Source organism: Oncorhynchus nerka, linkage group LG13 (assembly GCF_034236695.1).
Source record: "Oncorhynchus nerka isolate Pitt River linkage group LG13, Oner_Uvic_2.0, whole genome shotgun sequence".
Lineage (NCBI taxonomy): Eukaryota > Metazoa > Chordata > Actinopteri > Salmoniformes > Salmonidae > Oncorhynchus > Oncorhynchus nerka.
The window spans coordinates 19,230,197-19,251,914 of record NC_088408.1 but is presented as its reverse complement, the minus strand read 5'-3'; the positions used below and the strand labels follow the sequence as shown (position 1 = coordinate 19,251,914).

At 41.8% G+C, this 21,718-nt stretch overlaps 1 protein-coding gene across 4 annotated transcripts in view; it reads right to left on the bottom strand.

Moving 5' to 3' along the window:
* Positions 1 to 407: 407 nt before the first annotated feature.
* LOC115120973 (CYFIP-related Rac1 interactor A-like) overlaps positions 408 to 21,718 on the bottom strand; it is a 47,695-nt gene continuing 26,384 nt past the window's right edge. For 2 of the 4 annotated variants that reach the window (XM_029649966.2, XM_029649965.2), the window contains exons 2-12: positions 15,519 to 15,573; positions 10,117 to 10,196; positions 7,646 to 7,767; positions 7,327 to 7,432; positions 6,899 to 7,035; positions 6,677 to 6,754; positions 6,291 to 6,407; positions 6,003 to 6,082; positions 5,750 to 5,876; positions 5,370 to 5,440; positions 408 to 5,080 (exon numbers count right to left, since the gene is read on the bottom strand). In XM_029649966.2, coding sequence (XP_029505826.1) covers positions 5,017 to 5,080; positions 5,370 to 5,440; positions 5,750 to 5,876; positions 6,003 to 6,082; positions 6,291 to 6,407; positions 6,677 to 6,754; positions 6,899 to 7,035; positions 7,327 to 7,432; positions 7,646 to 7,767; positions 10,117 to 10,186 — 972 coding nt within the window. In that variant the 5' untranslated portion in view covers positions 10,187 to 10,196; positions 15,519 to 15,573 and the 3' untranslated portion in view covers positions 408 to 5,016. Of the gene's footprint in view, positions 5,081 to 5,369; positions 5,441 to 5,749; positions 5,877 to 6,002; positions 6,083 to 6,290; positions 6,408 to 6,676; positions 6,755 to 6,898; positions 7,036 to 7,326; positions 7,433 to 7,645; positions 7,768 to 9,855; positions 9,936 to 10,116; positions 10,203 to 15,518; positions 15,574 to 21,718 lie in introns of those variants that run through there. The other 2 variants (XM_029649964.2, XM_029649963.2) reach the window with 2 other exon arrangements.

The window sequence follows — 21,718 nt, the reverse complement described above, 5'->3', positions numbered from 1 at the left end:
CATTCTTATTCAATCAAAGCTTTATTTCTTATTGTGCATCTACTGTATCACATATCATTCACGTACATGTTGAGGGTTTTAGCAACACCACAACTACCAGCTTCCAGTGGTGGATCCTCATATCGCCACCCTGTGGAGCACTTATGTACTGCAGTACTCAGACGCCAAACAGCACTGCAGACTACAGGAACAGAGGCAATTGGGAGGAGGGAGAATCAGAAAAGAAGCTGTTCAACCAACACAGTACTGGGAAGATGGACTGATAGTGTCCTCTTGACATGGGATTTACATCAAATCATGTTTACCTTAATTTCCACTAAGTTTCATTATGACAGAAATACATAATATAAAAACATATGGCTACGTCTGGAAAATGTAAATACAATATTCATTAGAACAAACGCAGGTGCAGGAAATGTAACAGTTTTATTTTCAGTTCACACACCCATTCAATATGTAATATAAAGCTAAAGCCATTTAGAAACATTGAACCAGTGTCCCAAACTATGAAACAGTTGTCAGTTAACTTTCCCCCCCTTCTTTATATTCAATACAGCTTCATTCAACACACCGTAATCAGAATAGCATATATTGGGCTGAAAAAGGCATTTTGGAGTTCAATACTGACAGAGGTTTGACAGAAATTGGTTTTGGAATTAAACCTCAGTATTTGTATCAATATCATACTGTACATTTAGCTGAATGTCTTGTCCATGTACAGTATTCATTCATTGCATATATAAATTGTCCTTCAAACAAAAAGTATGTCTAAATTGTCAATGTATTATGTATTACCAGAAACTATAGAAAATAAACAATTAACATGAATGTTAAAATCCACTGTGGACATTTGATGGTCGTTCAACAAATGTTAGTTACTAGTATTTTATATTACGATGAGTACACAGATGGAGAGTTACTGGTATTTTATATTACGATGAGTACACAGATGGAGAGTTACTGGTATTTTATATTACGATGAGTACACAGATGGAGAGTGTGTATGAAGTATCAAAATAGATACGGTAATATATAGCTAGGTATTTTGATTTGGCATGGATTTCAAAATCTATAGCCATTTGTCTCATTTCACATTAGCACTGTAAATCCTATTTACTGTCTAATTAAATATATTTAATTCATAATTATCTGAGGTTGGTGTCTATATTGCTGACTTAGCGACAAGTAAATGCACAAGCTACTTTAGTCTAGTGAAAAGCCCATTTTAAAAATGGTCCTAGGTTTGTCTTTCTCTGATAAGGAAAAATGTGAACAGGATACATTTGCAGAAGCTTAGCTAGTATTTAGTAGTCAGTCTTTAGTGCCAGTCTGTTTGTCACATCATGCCAACTCCCTGTCACTCATTGGCTGCGTTCAGACAGGCAGACTTATTCTGATCTTTTTTTCACTAATTGAATCTTTGATCAATCAGATCAGATCCTTTGACAATACTTGGGCAAAAGATCAGAATTGGGCTCCCTATGTAAACGCAGAAATGGAATTGGTAGGAGATAATTGTTTGGATGCTGCTCAACATGACAATGGCCTATTGGTCTCGTGGTTCCCAACCAGGGGTACTAGGACCCATGGGGGTACTTGAAAAGACCCATTACACCATAGGCTTACTGCTAAATGCACGAGGGGGTACTTTAGTGGTCGTCCGGACAGAGCAGTCGGTGGTACGGTAACCCAAAAAGCTAGTCCATCTTAAATTCCACGTTCGTCCGGACAGCTTAAATTCCACGTTCGTCCGGACAGAGCAGTCGGTGGTACGGTAACCCAAAAAGCTAGTCCATCTTAAATTCCACGTTCGTCTGGACAGACAGGAGCGAGACCGCAGCACACCACAGGATTTCTACAAGTCATTAATCCTAACATGCGATTGTCTGACCTATATGTTAAGTCAGATCACCAAACAACGGTTTCTCCAATTCATAGAACACCATGTATTTTCATTAGAGACGCAACTCACAATTCTGCCGTTTTGTACACAACTTTCCAATATTGTTCTCCAGTTAATAATTATATTAATTCAATTGACCACTGAACCATGTCAAATATACATACACCATTGTATACAAGCTGAATGAGTTTAGAGAATACTCCTATAATGCCCCTTTGGTCAACGTTCGTTCATTAGCATGAAACAATGGTCTACACAAAGAACAGCTCAAAAGAAAACAGAAGTTACACAGGTTTAACAACAGTCTGACATATATTTCATCTAACGTCGAATCACAACTCCAGCTTTAATCAGAGTAAATCCAAACAAAATCAGGTGACACAAATATCTTTGTATTTTGGATGAAAGTAAAAAAAATAAAAAATAAAGAGACAAGGCTTTATTCTTCAGAATGGCACTTTGTATACTGAAATTATACATTTTCAGGGATTTATTTTTCACCGCAGTCCAATTCCCAACCCTACTTCTCAAAGTGTGTAATGGTTCACACCTCTTCATGGAATGGACAGGTGTGAGAACTCCCTGTACTCAATACACCAAAACAATGAGGGAGGGAACGAGTGTACACTTCAGGTATAGAGTCCCACAGCGTAGGTGTCATAACATCCATATAACCAAGAGGCCAAACAAGGAAATGGTTCCAATCGTTTTCCCACCATTCATTTTCCCCATAGGGGATGTTAGAAACAGTTAAAATAAGAGCCGTCTTTCGTCTAGGCTTTACTCTGGTGTGGCATTTTGATAACCGTGAAAATCATTCTTGGACAAGGTGACTTTTATCAATATATTCAGCTCTATTTACTCTCAGATTATAAAATGCTAATTAGCATCAAAATAGACATCATACAAGACCTCAAATCCCTACAAACTCCTGCACGTCATCTCTAGCTGACACCTTTGTAAGTCGCTCTGGATAAGAGCGTCTGCTAAATGACTTAAATGTAAATGTAAGAGATAGTGTGTCAATTTCAGTGGTGGAAAAAGTACCCAATAGTCATACTTGAGTAAATGTAAAGAAACCTTAATAGAAAATTAAAAGGTGAGTCACCCAGTAAAATACATAAGGAAAAGTCTAAAAGTATTTAGTTTTAAATATACTTAAGTATCAAAGTAAAAGTACAAATCATTTCAAATTCCTTATATTAAGTAAACCAAACGGAACAATTCTATATATTTTTTTTTAACGGACAGCCAGGGGCACTCTCCAAACTTAGACATAATTTCCAAACGAACTATTCGTGTTTAGTGAGTTCGCCAGATCAGAGGCAGCAGGGATGACCAGGGATGTTTTCTTGATAAGTGTGTGAATTGGACAAATTTCCTATGCCGCTAAGCATTCAAAATGTAATGTAAGTACTTTTGGGTGTCAGGGAAAATGTACGGAGTAAAAAAAGTTTTCTTTAGAAATGCAGTGAAGTCAAATTAAAAGTTGTCAAAAATATAAACAGCAAAGTACAGATACCCCAAAAACTACTTAAGTAGTACTTTAAAGTATTTGTACACCACCGGTCAATTTAAAACGTTCAAAAGACAGTTCACAGAATTGTCAATTTAAAGAAATGGAGCCAATTTATTTATTAAATACATTTAGCTAACAGATAAGAATCTCTGGATTAACTACCTTTGCCTCAATTTGGCAGTTTAGTCCAGCTCATCATGGCATTTGTAGTTCTTTATGATAGCAACTAATTAGCATTTCATTTGGGGGGATTAAATAGAGGCGAATATATTGATAAAAGTCACTTTGTCCTAGAGAAATTTAACATTTATCTAAACCTCACACCAGGGTTAGCCTATATGAAAGACAGCCCTTATTTTAAGTGTTTCTAAAATCCCCTATAGGAAAAATGAATGGTAGAAAAACAATTGGAACCATTTCCTTATTTGACCGCTAGGTTTTATGGGTATTATGACTCATACTGTGGTGGTCTATAGGGGTAGAGAATGGGACAACAGTCTGACTGGTCTTACAGTATAAAGGAGAATGACTAGAAGGTTCATCATCATCACTGCCATCCTACTACAGGAGTAGAGATCACAAAAGCAGTGGAAGGAATTGTTTTTGCCGCTCCGTGTCACTTAAATATAACCTGACAGTTTTGATTTAAAGCTGCTTTTTTGAACAATAGATTTCTGTTAGATACAGAGTCCCAAATACAGACAAGAAAACCCCCTAAAATCACACTGTGTCCCAATCCTCCTGTCATACAGGTAAAAAAATAAACATTTGGTTGATCTGTTTATTTCTTATGGCACGTACTGCCTTTGTCATTTTCTTGCCAACAAGGCACAAAGTCCATCAACTTACTGAGAACACGTTATATGAAAGCCATCACTTCTTCCCCTCAACGCATCCCCTGCTAAATTCCAAACCAGCCCCTAGCTAGCCTCTACTTCCTAGGCACTCTTGTAGATAGGAGAGGATTGAGTAGGGTTGAACAATCTTCACCTTGCCATCCACAGGAGACAGGACAAACAGATCTGGAACATGGGGTGTATTCATTATGTCGGATTCCTTTGCAAAAGTTTTGCAACGGAAAACGTTTTGCAACAGAAACAAGAGTTTCTATTGGACACATGCAGGTAGGTCCCTCAAAGTTTGGTTCCGTCTGCTCGGTTTGTTTCCGTTTAGTTGCTGCAGTAAACGGTTTCCTTTGCAAACGGAATCCGACTAATTAATACACCCCAGGCTAGGAGTTGATTTGGAATTCATCTTTTGTTGACACAAACCACAGATGAAGCTCCTTTCATTCGCCCACTCACTCACAGGAACCAACCAGAGTGCTTGGCTCAGTCACAGAAACCAACCAGAGTGCTTGTTTCTCCAAATGCTACTTGCCAAGCTCAGTTTGTAAGGCTGAAAGGTATGTTAACATAATAACAGTAAAAGGCAATTCATTTCTCGAAGAAAAGGGTATATGTTCTATACGTTTCAGTAACTTGCAGGGAATGACTATGTAAATACACAAGTATTAACATCCAGTCTTTTAAATTATGTAAACATATACATCTTTCGTTGAGGTCAGTACATTGATCCTCTTCATATAAAAAGGTTACTGAAGCATGGAGCGGATGTTTTTTGGAGTGGACTCGTCGTGCAGGTGTTTGGTGGTGAACCTGAAAGACAAAGCAGGATGAAGGCATAGGGCTGAAACACCTAGCTTGTTTTTAACCTTTACCAAAATAAGCCAATTTAATGAAGGTTTTTAACAGATATACAGAAGTGCCTTGGGATTGTTTGCTGTATTTCCGTGGGAGCAATCCAGAGAGCACCCTCTACCACTCAGTAATATTGGAAGCTAAGGAGCACTCCTACCACACTACCATTTATAAATCATCTGGCATTTCAACTGAATAAGGTGAGACATCAGAGAAGTACTAAACTAAAGCGAGGATAGAGACTTACTTGAGGGCGTTCAGGAGACCTTCAACATTATCTGCTGGCTGTTCTTTCAGGACCTTTATGCATCCCTTCATCTGATGAAAAATAAATTTTAAAAAATGCGCTATTACTCTGGATACACATGTAAAACATTCAAACAGAAATTCACACACATTTTCCATTGGCATGACTTAGACAAAACAGCGAGATACACATGATGCTAACGTCAGGCTTTCAGTAGCCACTGTATGTATAGAAGATGTATTATAGAAGATGTATTATTCCATACGGGTTGGGAATTTGTTTCCTGCTTTAACCAACTCCTCCGCACTGGGAGCCTTCTGTAACCTCCAGGTCACCTTCCCCTGTAAACTAACAGTATAGGTGAGAGAGGAGGTTCTCACGTCTATCTTGGAGGACTTGTTGAAGGCTCCGTTGGGATGGACGTGGTCGTACAGGATGATGACTCCAACCATCACTCTCATACAGAACAGCAGCGTGTCCTCACTGTTGAACCGGCACGTGTAGTCTCTGGAGGGAGAGAGGGATACACACACACGCCAGTTCACAGTTGTTTATAGCGTGGCATTGATAAACAGACCCACTCTTAGTCACTCTGCTAAATGTCTACAGGTAAAGTACATCAAGTCAACTCACGGTGTCTCCAGCATGACTTTACAGACACTGGCCATTGTACTGAGAACGTCAGTGGTGTTCTCCAGGGGTAATGTCTTGTTCTGGAGATATAACAAGGTAACAACACAAACCATCGTCAGACTGAAGAAATGAGGGAACCAGACTTAACTTACAACACCCACCTGCTTCAAAATCTGACTGAACAGGGAGTAACACAACTGAACTCTAACAGACACTGCTGCTATTAACACAAATCTAACCATCAACTCTTTTCACAAAGCAGCTAACAATAAGAAGGAAGTCTCTTACCTCTGTTACGAAGTTTGTCGTAGCTGTGCTTAAGGTTTTCAGCATGGGCGTCGCCTCGGCGTAGAACAGTGACATTCTGTTGGCCATCTCATTGTTGACCTCTCTCTCTATATCCAACTAAAGACAAAACAGGAAGAGGGTCAACATCTGATCCATCTTTAGCTTCAAGGCAGAGGACAGTGGATGTCAACAGAGGACTGCTAACCAGGCCTTACACAGACAAGCTATTCTGTCACATTCAGACTAAAATAGACATGACTACAGTCACAAAATTCAGGTAACTTTCCAAAAATGACCAGGTTTTTCAGAAATCCCTGTTGGAAGATTGGTAAAGTTACATGATTTTTTGCAACCCTAGACCGACATAACAGTTCTCTCAGACTCACATTCATGTTGTTTATCCTGTTTCGGCTGATGGTCCTCCTGTAATAACTGAAGTCATTCTGGATGGCAGGAATTCTCATCTGAAAGTTAAGAGGACATTCATTTAGTTCCAACAGACAACATGGGAACTGTTATTTGTCAAGAGGGAATAAAATAGGTGCTAACTTTGCACTTGTGTACAGAAATGAACCGTTTGAAATTACGTGTGTGTGTGTGTGACTGACCTTGAGTTCGTCGAAGCGCAGGGTAAAGTGAAGGATCTCAGCAAACTGTTTGGCCAGAGCCTGCTCCTTCTCTAGATGCTGGGTGGGGGTGTATGGGGGGCATGTCAGGGACTCCAGCAGGCTCTGAAGGGCCCTCTCTACAGGAGAAGAAACACAGTTAATACATTACAAACATGAGGTAAGTTTTAAACACGCCAGGCTCTCCAGCAGGCTATGGAGGGCCCTCTTCAAACACCTGAAGAAGGAAAATGGTAAGGTTGTAAAAAAATAAAAACATGTTTCATGTCTCCAATGTGAAAAAGATTACATAAAAAAATATAATATTAATAGTATACCAACATTTAATTGATTGGCTTTTGATAGTAATTAAAATGTCAACCCCCGCCACGCGAAGTGCTTCTTCGTGGAAGGATAAAGGTTGGACTTACCTAGTCTCAGAGAGAAGCCGTAGAACTTTTTGAGTCGTATGACTAAGGGACAGACTGAGTTCCAGGCTCTCTCCTGTAGGATCATGTCATTGGGGTTCTGAATGGCCTGGGCGGAAACAATGACAGACGCTATGGTTAAATGTACATCATCTATATGGAATTTTAAAAAATGGAGTAATGAAAACCATTCTGAGATGTCTGGTATGAAATCATCAATTTAGCTTTACATTTATAGGTTTGAGTGAGTGTGAATATGCATAGCCTGTGCCTACGACTGTGTGTGTGTGTGTGTGTAAGCATATCCAGTAGATATACATACCTCTCTTATCTCCTGTCCGGCTCCCTTGTAGGCCTGTAGGCCAGAGAGGATGCTCTCAGAGTCCTGGAGCACCGCGTTCACCTGGTTCCATACATCTCTCTCACAGTCTGTGGGCTGTGCATCTGACACACACCACAACAACAGTTAGCCTGGCTAGCTAGCAGGCAGCATATAGACAACACAACAGTTAGCCTGGCTAGCTAGCAGGCAGCATATAGACAACACAACAGTTAGCCTGGCTAGCTAGCAGGCAGCATATAGACAACACAACAACACTGTACTGGAGTGGACATTAAACTCATACACATTCTGACAATTTGGTTTTCAATGATTATGTGACACAAACTGTAATTTAACAGGAATGGGGAACTATGTGTATGCCTTTATTTGATTGTCAAAAACCAATCATGCATGCATGTATGCATAGGGCGTTTTCTAACACAGTAATACCATTTATAATGCTTAGAATAGAATCTCAGCAACGAATAGCATGATACAATATACTTTAGTGAGGGAATTGTAAAACATTCAGCAAGCATGACATAAACATGAATATCTCTGGTTCAAAGATAATCTAAGCACGAGGAGACAGGGAAAGGCTACTCTGTGGTAAACAGAAGAGCAGCATGGGATCTGCCAGTATAATAGCAGCATGACCTGCTGCTCCCTACAAGGCTACAGAAGGCAGCGGCTTATAGCTCTGCCCTTTAGATGGCTAGCTCTTAATCATACAAGGCATTTTCATATTAGAAGCTGCAGCTAACACACATACAGTCAATCAGTAACCTACATTATTTCCCAACAGACTAAACATAGAACATCAGTTGATGTCAAAATACTATGACTGTGGAGAGTAAATGCATTGTAAAACATTCCCTTTCTCTATGGTAGATAAACAAGAGAAGGAATTAGGCTACTACTAAGGAATATGCTTGGCGTGAGTGGAATAGGCTACTACTAAGGAATATGCTTTGTGTGAGTGGAATAGGCTACTACTAAGGAATATGCTTTGTGTGAGTGGAATAGGCTACTACTAAGGAATATGCTTTGTGTGAGTGGAATAGGCTACTACTAAGGAATATGCTTTGTGTGAGTGGAATAGGCTACTACTAAGGAATATGCTTGGCGTGAGTAGAATAGGCTACTACTAAGGAATATGCTTTGTGTGAGTGGAATAGGCTACTACTAAGGAATATGCTTGGCGTGAGTGGAATAGGCTACTACTAAGGAATATGCTTGGCGTGAGTGGAATAGGCTACTACTAAGGAATATGCTTTGTGTGAGTGGAATAGGCTACTACTAAGGAATATGCTTGGCGTGAGTGGAATAGGCTACTACTAAGGAATACGATTGTGTGAGTGGAATAGGCTACTACTAAGGAATACGATTGTGTGAGTGGAATAGGCTACTACTAAGGAATATGCTTTGTGTGAGTGGAATAGGCTACTACTAAGGAATACGATTGTGCGAGTGGAATAGGCTACTACTAAGGAATATGCTTGGCGTGAGTGCATCCCCCATGTCTCTCTGTCATTTTTTAAGCCAAGAGTATATTTTATTATGTTAACAGTTCAGCTGCTGTCTCTAGCCTATATCATGTGTAGGAAGAGTTGCAAGGCAATGAAGCAATGGACATACAGCCGAGCCACATCCAGATGTTACACGATTTACAATAACATGAGGCTATGGTTTACGATGACTATGTCAGCTCTAACTACATCTGGGCCTAGTTCTGCTTTCTACTCAAGGACAACTAAATCAGGAAAAGCAGAGCACTGAAAAGGTCAGGACATCATCAGGACATATTAAACGTCAAATAGGATAACATCAGTTTTAGTTTGTTTTTGTTTGTTGATAATGCATAATTTACTGCCATTAGACATGAGGAAATGAGGTGCATGCAACAACAAAACAAACTGCTTTAAAACAGATCTCTTGATTAGAAGAGAGACAATAGGCAAGCAAGGTGCTGTTCTAGGAGCATAGACTACGAAACATGCAGGTAGCTTAGTAACAGGGTCAGAATTAATTCCAGTTCAATTCGGGCCAATGAAAAAATTATCCTAATTGAAAATAACTGTTACTTCTCAGTTGTGCAATTGGAAGCGTATTGAAATGGAACTGTCCCCAAAACCTGGTTAGTAAAGGAGCTCTACAGAAGTAAAGCTCTAGAGAAGGAAGAACACAGGCCAGGCAATAGCTGTGCTCACTTTCAAAGTCAAGGAAAAAGTTTGGTCCTTGCTCAAGTTCAGTGCAAGTGAGCACTTTTAACAGATTCCCCATTTGGTTTCTGAAAGAGAGGAAAGCCAGAGAAGAAAGAGAGAGAGAGGTGTGTTGTGTTAGAGATAGGTACAGGCAGAGACCGACACAGCTTTATGTCCAGAGGGGACCCATAGATATAAACCACTTGCTGACTGACTGACTGCTTACACCTCCAGTCAAACTCCTGCACACTCCTCCTTCAGACTTACTTTCAAAGTCCAGGAAAAAATGTGGATAGTTCTCTATTTCCCTTGTAAGGACTTTTAGAAGATTACCCATTCCAGCAAACCTGATCAAAAATGATAAAAACAAAAATAAATACTTTTAGACACATTTAAATATATTCACAAATGCAATGTGTCAAATGATTCAAGAGTAGAAATAACATTCAAGGATTAAAAAGAGAATGCATTCATTTGTAATCCCCTTTGAATACATTTCACAGTACATAGCACACCAACAAAAAGGTTATTTCAACTTGTTTCTCCCTTTTATAGGGACTTGGATAACCACAGTGACAATAATTGTGTAAAGTGACTACATCTCAGAGGCAGGACTGGTAATATTGGTTCCCTCAGAGACACTCTTCTAAAGACCGCTGTCAAACATTCAGTCCACTAGCATTCTCCAACCCAGGGTTGCCCAAACTTTGTCCTTGGGACAGGTTCTGGTTTTTGCCCTAGTACTACACAGCTGATTCAAATAAATCAACTAATCATCAAGCTTTCATAGTTTGCATGAGCTGTGAAGGGCCCTGGGGTCCCAAGGACAGAGTTTGGGAACCCCTGCTCTCACCAGCGTGTGGCAACGTCCCACCATTAGGTTCTCTCAGTGTGTGTGGCAACGTTCCACTATTAGGTTCTCGGTGCGCGTGGCAACGTTCCACTATTAGGTTCTCTCAGTGCGCGTGGCAACGTTCCACTATTAGGTTCTCTCAGTGCGCATGGCAACGTTCCACTATTAGGTTCTCTCAGTGCGCATGGCAACGTTCCACTATTAGGTTCTCTCAGTGCGAGTGGCAACGTTCCAGTATTAACCGAGGGTGTCCTCTACACAACATCAAGATATAGGCCTAGTGATGTGATTTAGCTAGTTTAAATTGTGTGGTTAGGTGTTCATGGAATGCATGTACAAGGCCTGTGTAATGGAACAACAGTGGCTCCTCCATGTGTCACAGTGTGTGTGTGGCTGTGCATGTGTATTTAAAGGCCTAAGGAAATGAAACAGAGAGTAGAATAACATTCTGATCAAGTCTTTAGAAGATAAAGTCCTTTAAGATCCCAGAAAGGGCTAGTTAAGTCTTAAACGCCGGTTGAACTACTCTTTAAACCGTTTCATTGGAGGCAACAAGACTGTAGTAATTTCCAGAGGATTGGCTACCTTAAGCAATGCTTAGCGGGTGGTCACTATAACACATAATTACACAGCGGCCTAGCTACATCAGAGACTAGTGAACATGATTACTGCCTTAAGAGTGGGTGATCTGATGCAGTCCCTGCTGGACCAAACAGAACGGGGAGAGTAAATGAGTGCCAGATTTAGGGAGATGATCACAATTGGCCTATTGGCTGTGTGTCTACTTATGCCGGTGTTTTGATTGGTCCATAAGCTAAGGGTGTCAGTAAAACATATTTAATTTTCTATATATATGATCATCACAGCACATGTCTCCCTCATCTCTTAAGGTTAGATCTTTACAGTGATAGGCTAACACTTACACAGAATGCACCCCTACACTGCCTTCTGTACATACTCACTCCCCCCATTTGTGTTACAGCACAAATTCAAAATTGGATTTAAAAAAAATACTCACGCATCCAAATACAATATTGGATATTGACAAACTGAAAACATGTTTCTTAATTTTTTTTTGTATGGAAAATGAAATACAGAAAGATGTTGTTTACATAAGTATTCACACCCTCGAGGGTCAACACTTTGTAGAAGCACCTTAAAGATTTGAGTCATCTTGGGTATGACTGGATCAGTTAATGAACATCTGGATTTGGGGATTTTTCAATAGGATTCAAATCTGGGTTTCGGCTTGGCCACTCAGACTTACACATTCTTGTTTTGAAGCCATTCCAGCGGTGATTTGGCTGTCTGCTTGGGGTCATTGCCCTGTTGGAACGGAAATCTTTGTTTCCACTCTGAAGCAGGTTCTCATCAAGGATTTGGCTCCATTCATTGTTCCCTCTATCCTTACCAGCCTCTAACCTCTGAAAAGCATCCCCATACCATGATGCTGCCAACGCCATGCTTCATGGTAAGGATGGTATTAGATGGATGATGAGCTGTGCCTGGTTTTCTCCAGAATAGTGCTTTGCATTCAGGTCAAAGTTTGTCTCATCAGACCACAGAATCTCCCTGACTAAGGTCCTTCTTGCCTGGTTGCTCAGTTTGGTCGGGCGCCCAGAGTCTGGGTCGTTCCATATTTTTTCAATTTCCCCACTGTGCTCTTGGAAACTTTCATCACTTTGGAAATGGATTCCTCCCCTTCCCCAGATATATCCCTAGTCACAATTCTATCTGGGAGATCTATGGACTATAGTTTCTGCTATGACATACACTCATTTGTGGGACCTTATATAGACAGGTGTGTTTCTCTCTAAATCATGTCCAAACAATTGAAGAAAAAAGGATGATCAAAGGATATTGGATGCACCTGAGCTCAATTTGGAGTCATAGCAAAGCAGTTTGAGTACTTATATAAAGAGTTTTCTGTATATATTTTTTTCAATATATTTGCGAACATTTCTAAAAACATGTTTTCACTTTGTCATTACAGGGTAGTGTGTGTATTTTTTTTATTTGACCTTTATTTAACTAGGCAAGTCAGTTAAGAACAAATTCTTATTAGATGGGTGCATTCAGGCTGTAACAACAAAATGTGGAATAAGTCAAGGGGTCTGGATACTTTCTGAAGGCAGTGTAAGTCCACCGGTCAATACTCCATTTGCCATCTTTAGCCCCTCACATATCCCTGGGAATGTAATCCACAGAAAATATGGAAATAAAAAACTAAATGCACCTATCTGCACGAGAGCCATCATACTACAATTCAAAAACAGAGCACCACTTTTGCTGCTAGGGGGTGGTGTTGCATCATGGTGCTTATTCCCAGTACAATCCAGTCCTTCCGTGAATAGGACAGGCTATACTAGAGTATACCACTAGGTTTGCTTCTCTCCACCATCCATACCTTAATTCATCCAATCATGGTCTCAATTGTAAAGATTCCTGAGAACATGATTAAACAAATCAGTCGTGTTAGTGCCGGGCTGGAACAAAAGCCTGTACCCTCTGTTTCCTCTCTGGAACGAGAGTTGGAGAGCCCTGCAGTCATCCTAGCGAGGCCTGGTAAAGAGGCAGAGGAGGACGTGGAAGACAATGGGGTTTCTGCCTTGCTTGGCTGGCCGGTTATCAGTTAGATGGTGGATATTCACTAGCGTTTCCCGTCTCAGTCTCATGTGTCGCACAGAGAAATGAAGAGTCAACAAGTCCAGGCCCAGGGCCAGTCTAAACAAGCACAAGCTAATAATTCAGAGAAGGAGAGGGGGTAGTGGGTATCACCATAGTAACAACAATGTGCTGACTAGCTGTATTATTAGTGTACTATTAATCACCTTTAGGGTGCCTAGTTTCACGTTTCAACGTTTGTCACGTGAACCGGACACAGCAGGTGGAAAACAGTACAGTGAAATGCTTACTTGCAAGCTCTTTCCCAACAATGCAGAATAAAAGTGTTAAAATAGATTATCTAATGAGAATGATTCCCATTCAGGTCAGTGGCTATACCATTACTCCAATGTGCAGGGATACTGGAGTGGCGGAGGGAGGAAGGTGTACATGTACACGGGGGTAAAGTGGCTGGTAGCACGAGAAATACCCATGGTAATTGGCCTCAATGACCTGAAATGGTCTGCATAGAAGGCCTAACGTCAGGAACACTGACTACAAACAAACATGTTCCTATTCAAATTCCTTTGAAAAACCAGGGAATATGACATGTTTAAACACACAATCTCCCTCCCCCTTTTGACCTGCCTCTGCAGTGAACTGACAGTAATAATGAATGACTCCTTGGCGGTCGGGATGTGTCTGTGGAATTCTTCAGAAGACCTTCCCAGCGTAACCCTAAGAAGCCTCTGACAGAATGGTACATATATGTAGAGCAGGGGGATTCAGAACGGCTTGATTCCACTTTCATAACTATTTACCTGCATGTTTTAACCTGAAAACCAATGATTGAATTTCTCTGTGATTCCTGTCTTGGACTGGGTCAACCTGGAAACACAATGCCTCCATAAAGAGCTCTTATTTCACCAGCTTTATGAAAAGAGCCATTGTGTAACATCATAACCCATATTTTAAAGTGAAGTCTTTTAGAAAGACAGAAATGAATACTGCTGTCTAAATGTAAAGTCTAAATGGTTGTTTTACTTCATCTCTCTGCTGTGACAGAGTTGTATTCCTCAGTAAAGAGGTGCTGAATACGTTCCACAATACTTTCCTGTTGTGGAAACGGAGAGATATGCGTCACGCATTGTGCTTTGTAATTAAACTCGCTCAGTGCAATTAAAGTCCAAACGAGCAGCATGCTAAAACTGCTTTTCTCGCTGCGTTAAGATTTGAAACAACCTCCGTTGGGGAAAAGAGCAGAGAGTCCAGAGAAAACAACACAAACCACAACATATTCTGCTCTGGATTGAAACCAGGAAATAATTTTGGTGCACATATTTCATAACGGTCTTAAGTTACTAACTAAACCCTGCCGGGTGGTTGCCCAGACCAACAGTCCTACTCCCATGTTGTGTTATAGAGCTGAGGATGTGCAACAGTCCTACTCCCATGTTGTGTTATAGAGCTGAGGATGTGCAACAGTCCTACTCCCATGTTGTGTTATAGAGCTGAGGATGTGCAACAGTCCTACTCCCATGTTGTGTTATAGAGCTGAGGATGTGCAACAGTCCTACTCCCATGTTGTGTTATAGAGCTGAGGATGTGCAACAGTCCTACTCCCATGTTGTGTTATAGAGCTGAGGATGTGCAACAGTCCTACTCCCATGTTGTGTTATAGAGCTGAGGATGTGCAACAGTAAACGTGTGCAATAAGAAGGTAGATTTATATTCTACTGTTGCAAAACTGCTCTACTGAATCTGACCCTGGCCTTAAACATGATATGGACTTGGGTTTGTGGATTTTACTGCAGGAGTAAAGCTTCACCTGGGTCTGATCAACCACCTCATAAACATGTTTCGGTCTTCATTACCCGAAAGCTGTGACAACATGGCAACAGACTGAAAGAGAAAGTCCTGTATTTTAAATAACAAATCGAGGCTAATCTTAGACTAGCGATAAGTACCATGTTATCATGATAACCACAGTGGCATTGTTACAGGGTTGTTACGCATCACTGAATGAGTAAAGTGCGGTGGTGTGGTTAGGGCCAGGTTTCACCAAGCCTCAGAGTAGCAGTGCTAATCTAGGATACCATGACATCTTTCTGATCTAAAAGGCAAAACGGATCCTCGATCTGCATAACAACTATTCTGACACTATGAATCCAGGCACGTCTAAACAATGTGATGAAGAAATGTGTTACTGTACCGTTTCTGGAGGAGGACTTTGCTTCCCTTCTAGAGCATCCACTTCTTCTTCGTTTCTGAAAAACAATCCAGGACACTTTTGTCACCATCTCATTGTCTTGCACAGAGTTTTGAACATCCAAAAGTAAGCACTGTCAATGAGCGTTAGATCAACAGTGAAGGGTACGTATGACCATATTGTTCTCGTTGTGCCTCTGACTATGTGTGTACGTCTGTGTCCCAACAACGAACAGTACTAGGATTCCGTTTATCAACTTTCTCCTGGGTTGAACACGTACCTAAATTATTCAGGAGTGAAAGCCATAGCGCCATTCTAAAACAACAAAGCGGCAGGCGGAGGCACGATAATTAACAACGCAGCTCTCGGCTGTCCCATGTTAACTGGGTTATTAAATATCCAGCAGTGACATCTTCCAAGTCCTAGCCTACTGAAAACCCAGACCGCAGGGCAAGAGCACACGTGCCCACACACACATGATGAGGCCCATCACGACTACAGGGACTGCCACAGAGCAATGACTCAAATGTGTAGAGCAACAATGTCACTCTGTATTTGTCCCACATACTGCAGGCCTGTATGGTTTACTGTAAAAATAGGCATGGCATAGGCTTACTGTAAAAAGAGGCATGGCATAGGCTTACTGTAAAAGAGGCATGGCATAGGCTTACTGTAAAAAGAGGCATGGCATAGGCTTACTGTAAAGAGGCATGGCATAGGCTTACTGTAAAAAGAGGCATGGCATAGGCTTACTGTAAAAAAGAGGCATGGCATAGGCTTACTGTAAAAAGAGGCATGGCATAGGCTTACTGTAAAAAGACACTTCAAAACAAAAAGGTCCTGTGTTGCGTAGGGCAGTGATGATACCAGTATCGCAATATTTTTTCCATGGCAAAAAGGAAAAACACGAAGCAGACACTTTTGTACTTTAAAAACCTTCTGTATGTAAAATTGTGTGCTATAGATTGGAAAATAAATCAAATGTGACTCTGGATGACAACATGATGTTTGTTTTTCACATTAGGGCTGTTTTCCTGAATAGGTTAAAGCCGCTGTGTGTTTCCTTGCCACGATTCTAACGGGCATCGTGATACTGGTATTGTCCCAGGCCTAGTGTTATGACCGTGTTGGGCATCTAGAATAGTAACACACAGCAGTAATGTGCCAGGAAAGATCAACATTCTGAAATCCATGACTGTTTGTCTTGTTCACCATCAGATCTGACAAATGTAATATTGAGTAATGTTAATGGCAATCAGGCTAGACAAAAAGACAGATGTGCAGGAGTAGCTAAATGTGGAAGTACAAAATGTTCTTGTTTTTTTAAAATCCCCAATACCCACATTACATGTTATGTAGCTGACATTTGTCAAAAATCCTCAAAAGCAGTCAAACACAAGCAACCATTTTTCTCCCACCACTGTGTGCCAATGTGTAGGCAGGGAAATGAAGTCATCAGAAAAGAGGAGGTGCAAATCAACTGGACAACCCTGAAGATTGTCCACACAGCCCAGCCAAGGAGAGATGTGCTGACCTGGTTTCACTGAGATGACTTGCATTGTTCACTCAAGTGTACACACACACCTCGCTCTACTGGGTTTCCCTTAGACCAGGTCCTGTCCTAAGGCGGCCCCAGATTATAGCTCTGCTTTAGGGCCTCTGGTCCTAATGACAGCCCCTTAGCCTCCAATGCTCTGGTGGGTCACAATACACCTTTATCACTCTGGAGTGGACAGAAAGAGACAGATCTGCTCCTTCTACATCGATTCCCATCTGTCACAGAAAATATTCCTCACTCCCTCCACCAAACCTGCCTGGCTGTGGAGCGAGGGAAGAGAGGATGAATGCAGGGATGGATGGGGAGGGCTGGTCTGGTCCCATGGGGATTGTTGCAGTGGTGGAGCTGAGCAGCACTCCTTATATGGTCATTAGTGGAGCGCAGGAGGATCCCCATGGTTCAACATGACTGGTCTTTTATTCTCACACACACACACACACACACACCATACCAAAACTTCAGAAAAACAGTTTGGTACTAGTATTTTTGTTCCTTACGGTACTTCTGTCAAATGTCTCACGAACCAACTGTCTATTAGCGTAGCCGATGTGTCTCTTATAGCGTGTATGAAACCAGAAAGAAAATAAGCCCATTTCAAAGTTAATTGCCAGCAAAACGTTACTCTTTCACTTTAAAAACACACACATTTTTAAAAATCGGTCTCTCTCACATCACTCCCAAAGGTTATTTAAGCAATAATGCCCGAGGTGTGGTGGTATACGGACAATATACCACGGCTAAGGGTTGTTCTTAGGCACGACGCAACGCCCTTAGCTGTGGTATATTGGCCACACAGCATACCAAACCCTGAGGTTCCGGATTGCTATTATAAACTGGTTACCAACTTAATTAGACCAGTAAAAAATGTTTTGTCATACCTGTGGTATACGGTCTGATATACCCAGCTGTTATACTGTATGTTTGTTTTACTCCATGTGTAACTCTGTGTCGTTGTATGTGTCGAACTGCTTTGCTTTATCTTGGCCAGGTCGCAATTGTAAATGAGAACTTGTTCTCAACTTGCCTACCTGGTTAAATAAAAGGTGAAATAAATTATTACCATTATATTGTTATGTAGTTTGTTTTTACAAATCTAAGTAAAATGTATTATATAATTGATTCATGAATGCATACATGGCTGATGTAGAAAATGTCTAATGTAATGATATTGAATTCAAAACATGCCTGACGATTGAACAGTAGCGGAGTTTATCTGTCTGGATCATGTGCCATAGACTTTGGCTAATATGATTTCATTTTTTGCAGTGATATCAGGGACGTCACTAGGCCTAAAATAATAATTTGCCCCCCCTAAATAAATCAATATATCAGTCAATATATTTTGTGTGATTTTTTTCTTCCCGTCAACAGTTCCATCGCATCTTAAACTTCTTACTGGGCAGGCACTAGGACCTGGGGGGTGCTGCTGCAGAGGCTGCTGCACGCGCTAGTGACAGTTAGGTCTACTTGTAGCTAACATTTTGGTTAACGTTAGCTCCTGCTGTGGCAGTAGACTGCTAGCGAACAGTATACTGACAGGAAAATACTCTGACAGGACGGATTCATGCAGATAAGCTACGATGTGAATTTGTGGTAAGTTAGAACAGAGAGAGTATTCACTACTACAGACTTCGGTCATCATCAAAACTTTGTTATTAACCAATACGTTTTTATGTGAGTCAAGTTACAGTGTAATAGATGTTGCGAGCTAACTAACGGTAACTTTTAAATTCAACATAAGTTACGTGGCGATGATATCTAGTTAACGTTGTATTTAAATGTAGATTTGCCAGGCTATAAATGAGACAGATGATGTAACATCATGCATATATCTTGTTATACTCAATTGCTTTCATTCAGTAGGCCATTGCAAAACAATTATTAGTAGGTCATGTGTAGAAAAGGTGACAGTGTTGATCACAATGTCATTGTATTATCCTCAATTTCTCAAATGTAGGCTAGCTAACGACTAACAGCAGCTCTGCCGAAGGCCAATCCGATGAGAAATTAAGATTTTACCAGTTCAAACAAATTAATTAAAACTTAAACTGATTCATCTTTCAGTTAAATTTGTACAGCATATGTCTTACTTTTGTTAGGCATAAATAAATTATGTTATGATATCTTAAAAGGGTCATGCAGAAAGAGGCTTCTATGCAAGGCAGAGATCAACATGCAGGCTGTATAAGTGAGAGAGCAAGCAAGCCCAGAGAGAGAGGGCCGACAAACGGATCCAGAGAGGGAGGGCCGACAAACGGATCCAGAGGGCCGACAAACGGATCCAGAGAGGGAGGGCCGACAAACGGATCCAGAGAGGGAGGGCCGACAAACGGATCCAGACAGGGAGGGCCGGGCCGACAAACGGATCCAGAGGGATCCAGACAGGGACAAACGGATCCAGACAGGGAGGGGACAAACGGATCCAGACAGGGACAAACGGATCCAGACAGGGAGGTAGAACAACAAACGGATCCAGACAGGGAGGGCCGACAAACGGATCCAGAGAGGGAGGGCCGACAAACGGATCCAGAGAGGGAGGGCCGACAAACGGATCCAGACAGGGAGGGCCGACAAACGGATCCAGACAGGGAGGTAGAACAAACGGATCCAGACAGGGAGGTAGAACAAACAGATCCAGACAGGGAGGGATCCAGACAGGGAGGGCCGACAAACAGATCCAGAGGGAGGGGAGGATCCAGAACAAACAGATCCAGACAGGAGGGCCGGGATCCAGACAGGAAGATCCAGACAGGGAAGAACAAACAGATCGACAACGGATCCAGAGAGGGAGGTAGAACAAACGGATCTGGAGGGGACAAACGGATAGACGGGGACAAACGGATCCAGACAGGGGACAAACGGATCCAGAGGGGGTAGAACAAACGGATCCAGACAAACGGATCCAGACAGGGGAGGGCCGACAAACGGATCCAACAAACAAACGGATCCAGAGGGAGGGAACAAACGGATCCAGAGGGCCCAGATCCAGAGAGGGAGGGAACAAACGGAGGGAGGTCCAGAACAAACAGATCCAGACAGGGAGGGAGATCCAGTAGAACAAACAGATCCAGACAGGGAGGTAGAACAAACAGATCCAGACAGGGAGGTAGAACAAACAGATCCAGACAGGGAGGTAGAACAAACAGATCCAGACAGGAGGTAGAACAAACATCCAGAGATCCAGACAGGGAGGTAGAACAAACAGATCCAGACAGGGAGGTAGAACAAACAGATCCAGACAGGGAGGTAGAACAAACAGATCCAGACAGGGAGGTAGAACAAACAGATCCAGACAGGGAGGTAGAACAAACAGATCCAGACAGGGAGGTAGAACAAACAGATCCAGACAGGGAGGTAGAACAAACAGATCCAGACAGGGAGGTAGAACAAACAGATCCAGACAGGGAGGTAGAACAAACAGATCCAGACAGGGAGGTAGAACAAACAAGACAGGGATAAAACCAGACAGGGAGGTAGAACAAACAGATCCAGACAGGGAGGTAGAACAAACAGATCCAGACAGGGAGGTAGAACAAACAGATCCAGACAGACAGGAGGTAGAACAAACAGATCCAGACAGGGAGGTAGAACAAACAGATCCAGACAGGGAGGTAGAACAAACAGATCCAGACAGGGAGGTAGAACAAACAGATCCAGAGAGAGAAAGTAAATCAAGCCGCTGCAGCAACTCCTTCCAGAAATGAGAGTGATTTAGATGACAGACACTGGGCACCCAAACAAGTGAAGCTGAATAGCTACCCACACCGAAAAGGGCATTTCAGCACTGCTGGTTTGAGAAATACAATTGGGTTGAGGACTCTGTCCACAAAAACACAACTTTCTGCTTTCCATGTGGAGTTTTTGGCAAAAACATTACATTTGATTTGTTTGTCAGTAATTGCTGGAAAAATGGGGGGGGGGGGGGGTGTTGCTTATCTTCAGTTAACATGAAATGGCATCAACACACAGAGACAGTGTTATGGCATGGCAAAGCTAACCGGCAACTAGCAGTCATGGGAATATTGCTCAGATTTTAACATCTGCCCATGCTAGTGATATTGCAGAGAGAAGGGAGTATCTGAGGAGAATTGTTGCGGTCACCTCAATGTTAGGGCAGGGACTCTTTCCGTGTCAATTATGAATCTAGTGAAAGCACAAATAGAGGCAACTTTCTTGAATGTATGGAGCTTTTGAAGGAGTTTGACCCTTTCCTGCAAAGGTACAATACTCCATCAAATGTGACATCTCTCTCTCCAGAATCTCAGAATGACATGATCGAATGCTGTGCTCAAGAGATTACGGACACCATGGTCTCAGATGTCAAAGTCTGGAATGTATTCCATTATGGAGGATGAGGTCAGAGATGGGCAGTCTGAACAGTTTGTGTTAGGTATGTAACAGAGGGCACAGTCAAGGAGCGTTTACTAGTACTAGCAGAAATCAAGTCATTTGATGCCCAATCGATAGCAAATGAGTTGCAACAGCGCTCCAAATGAGAGGTAGCAGGCCTAAAGTGCGTTGCACAGACCCACGATGGGGGGGTAGCAGGCCTAAAGTGCGTTGCACAGACCCACGATGGGGGGTAGCAGGCCTAAAGTGCGTTGCACAGACCCACGATGGGGGGTAGCAGGCCTAAAGTGCATTG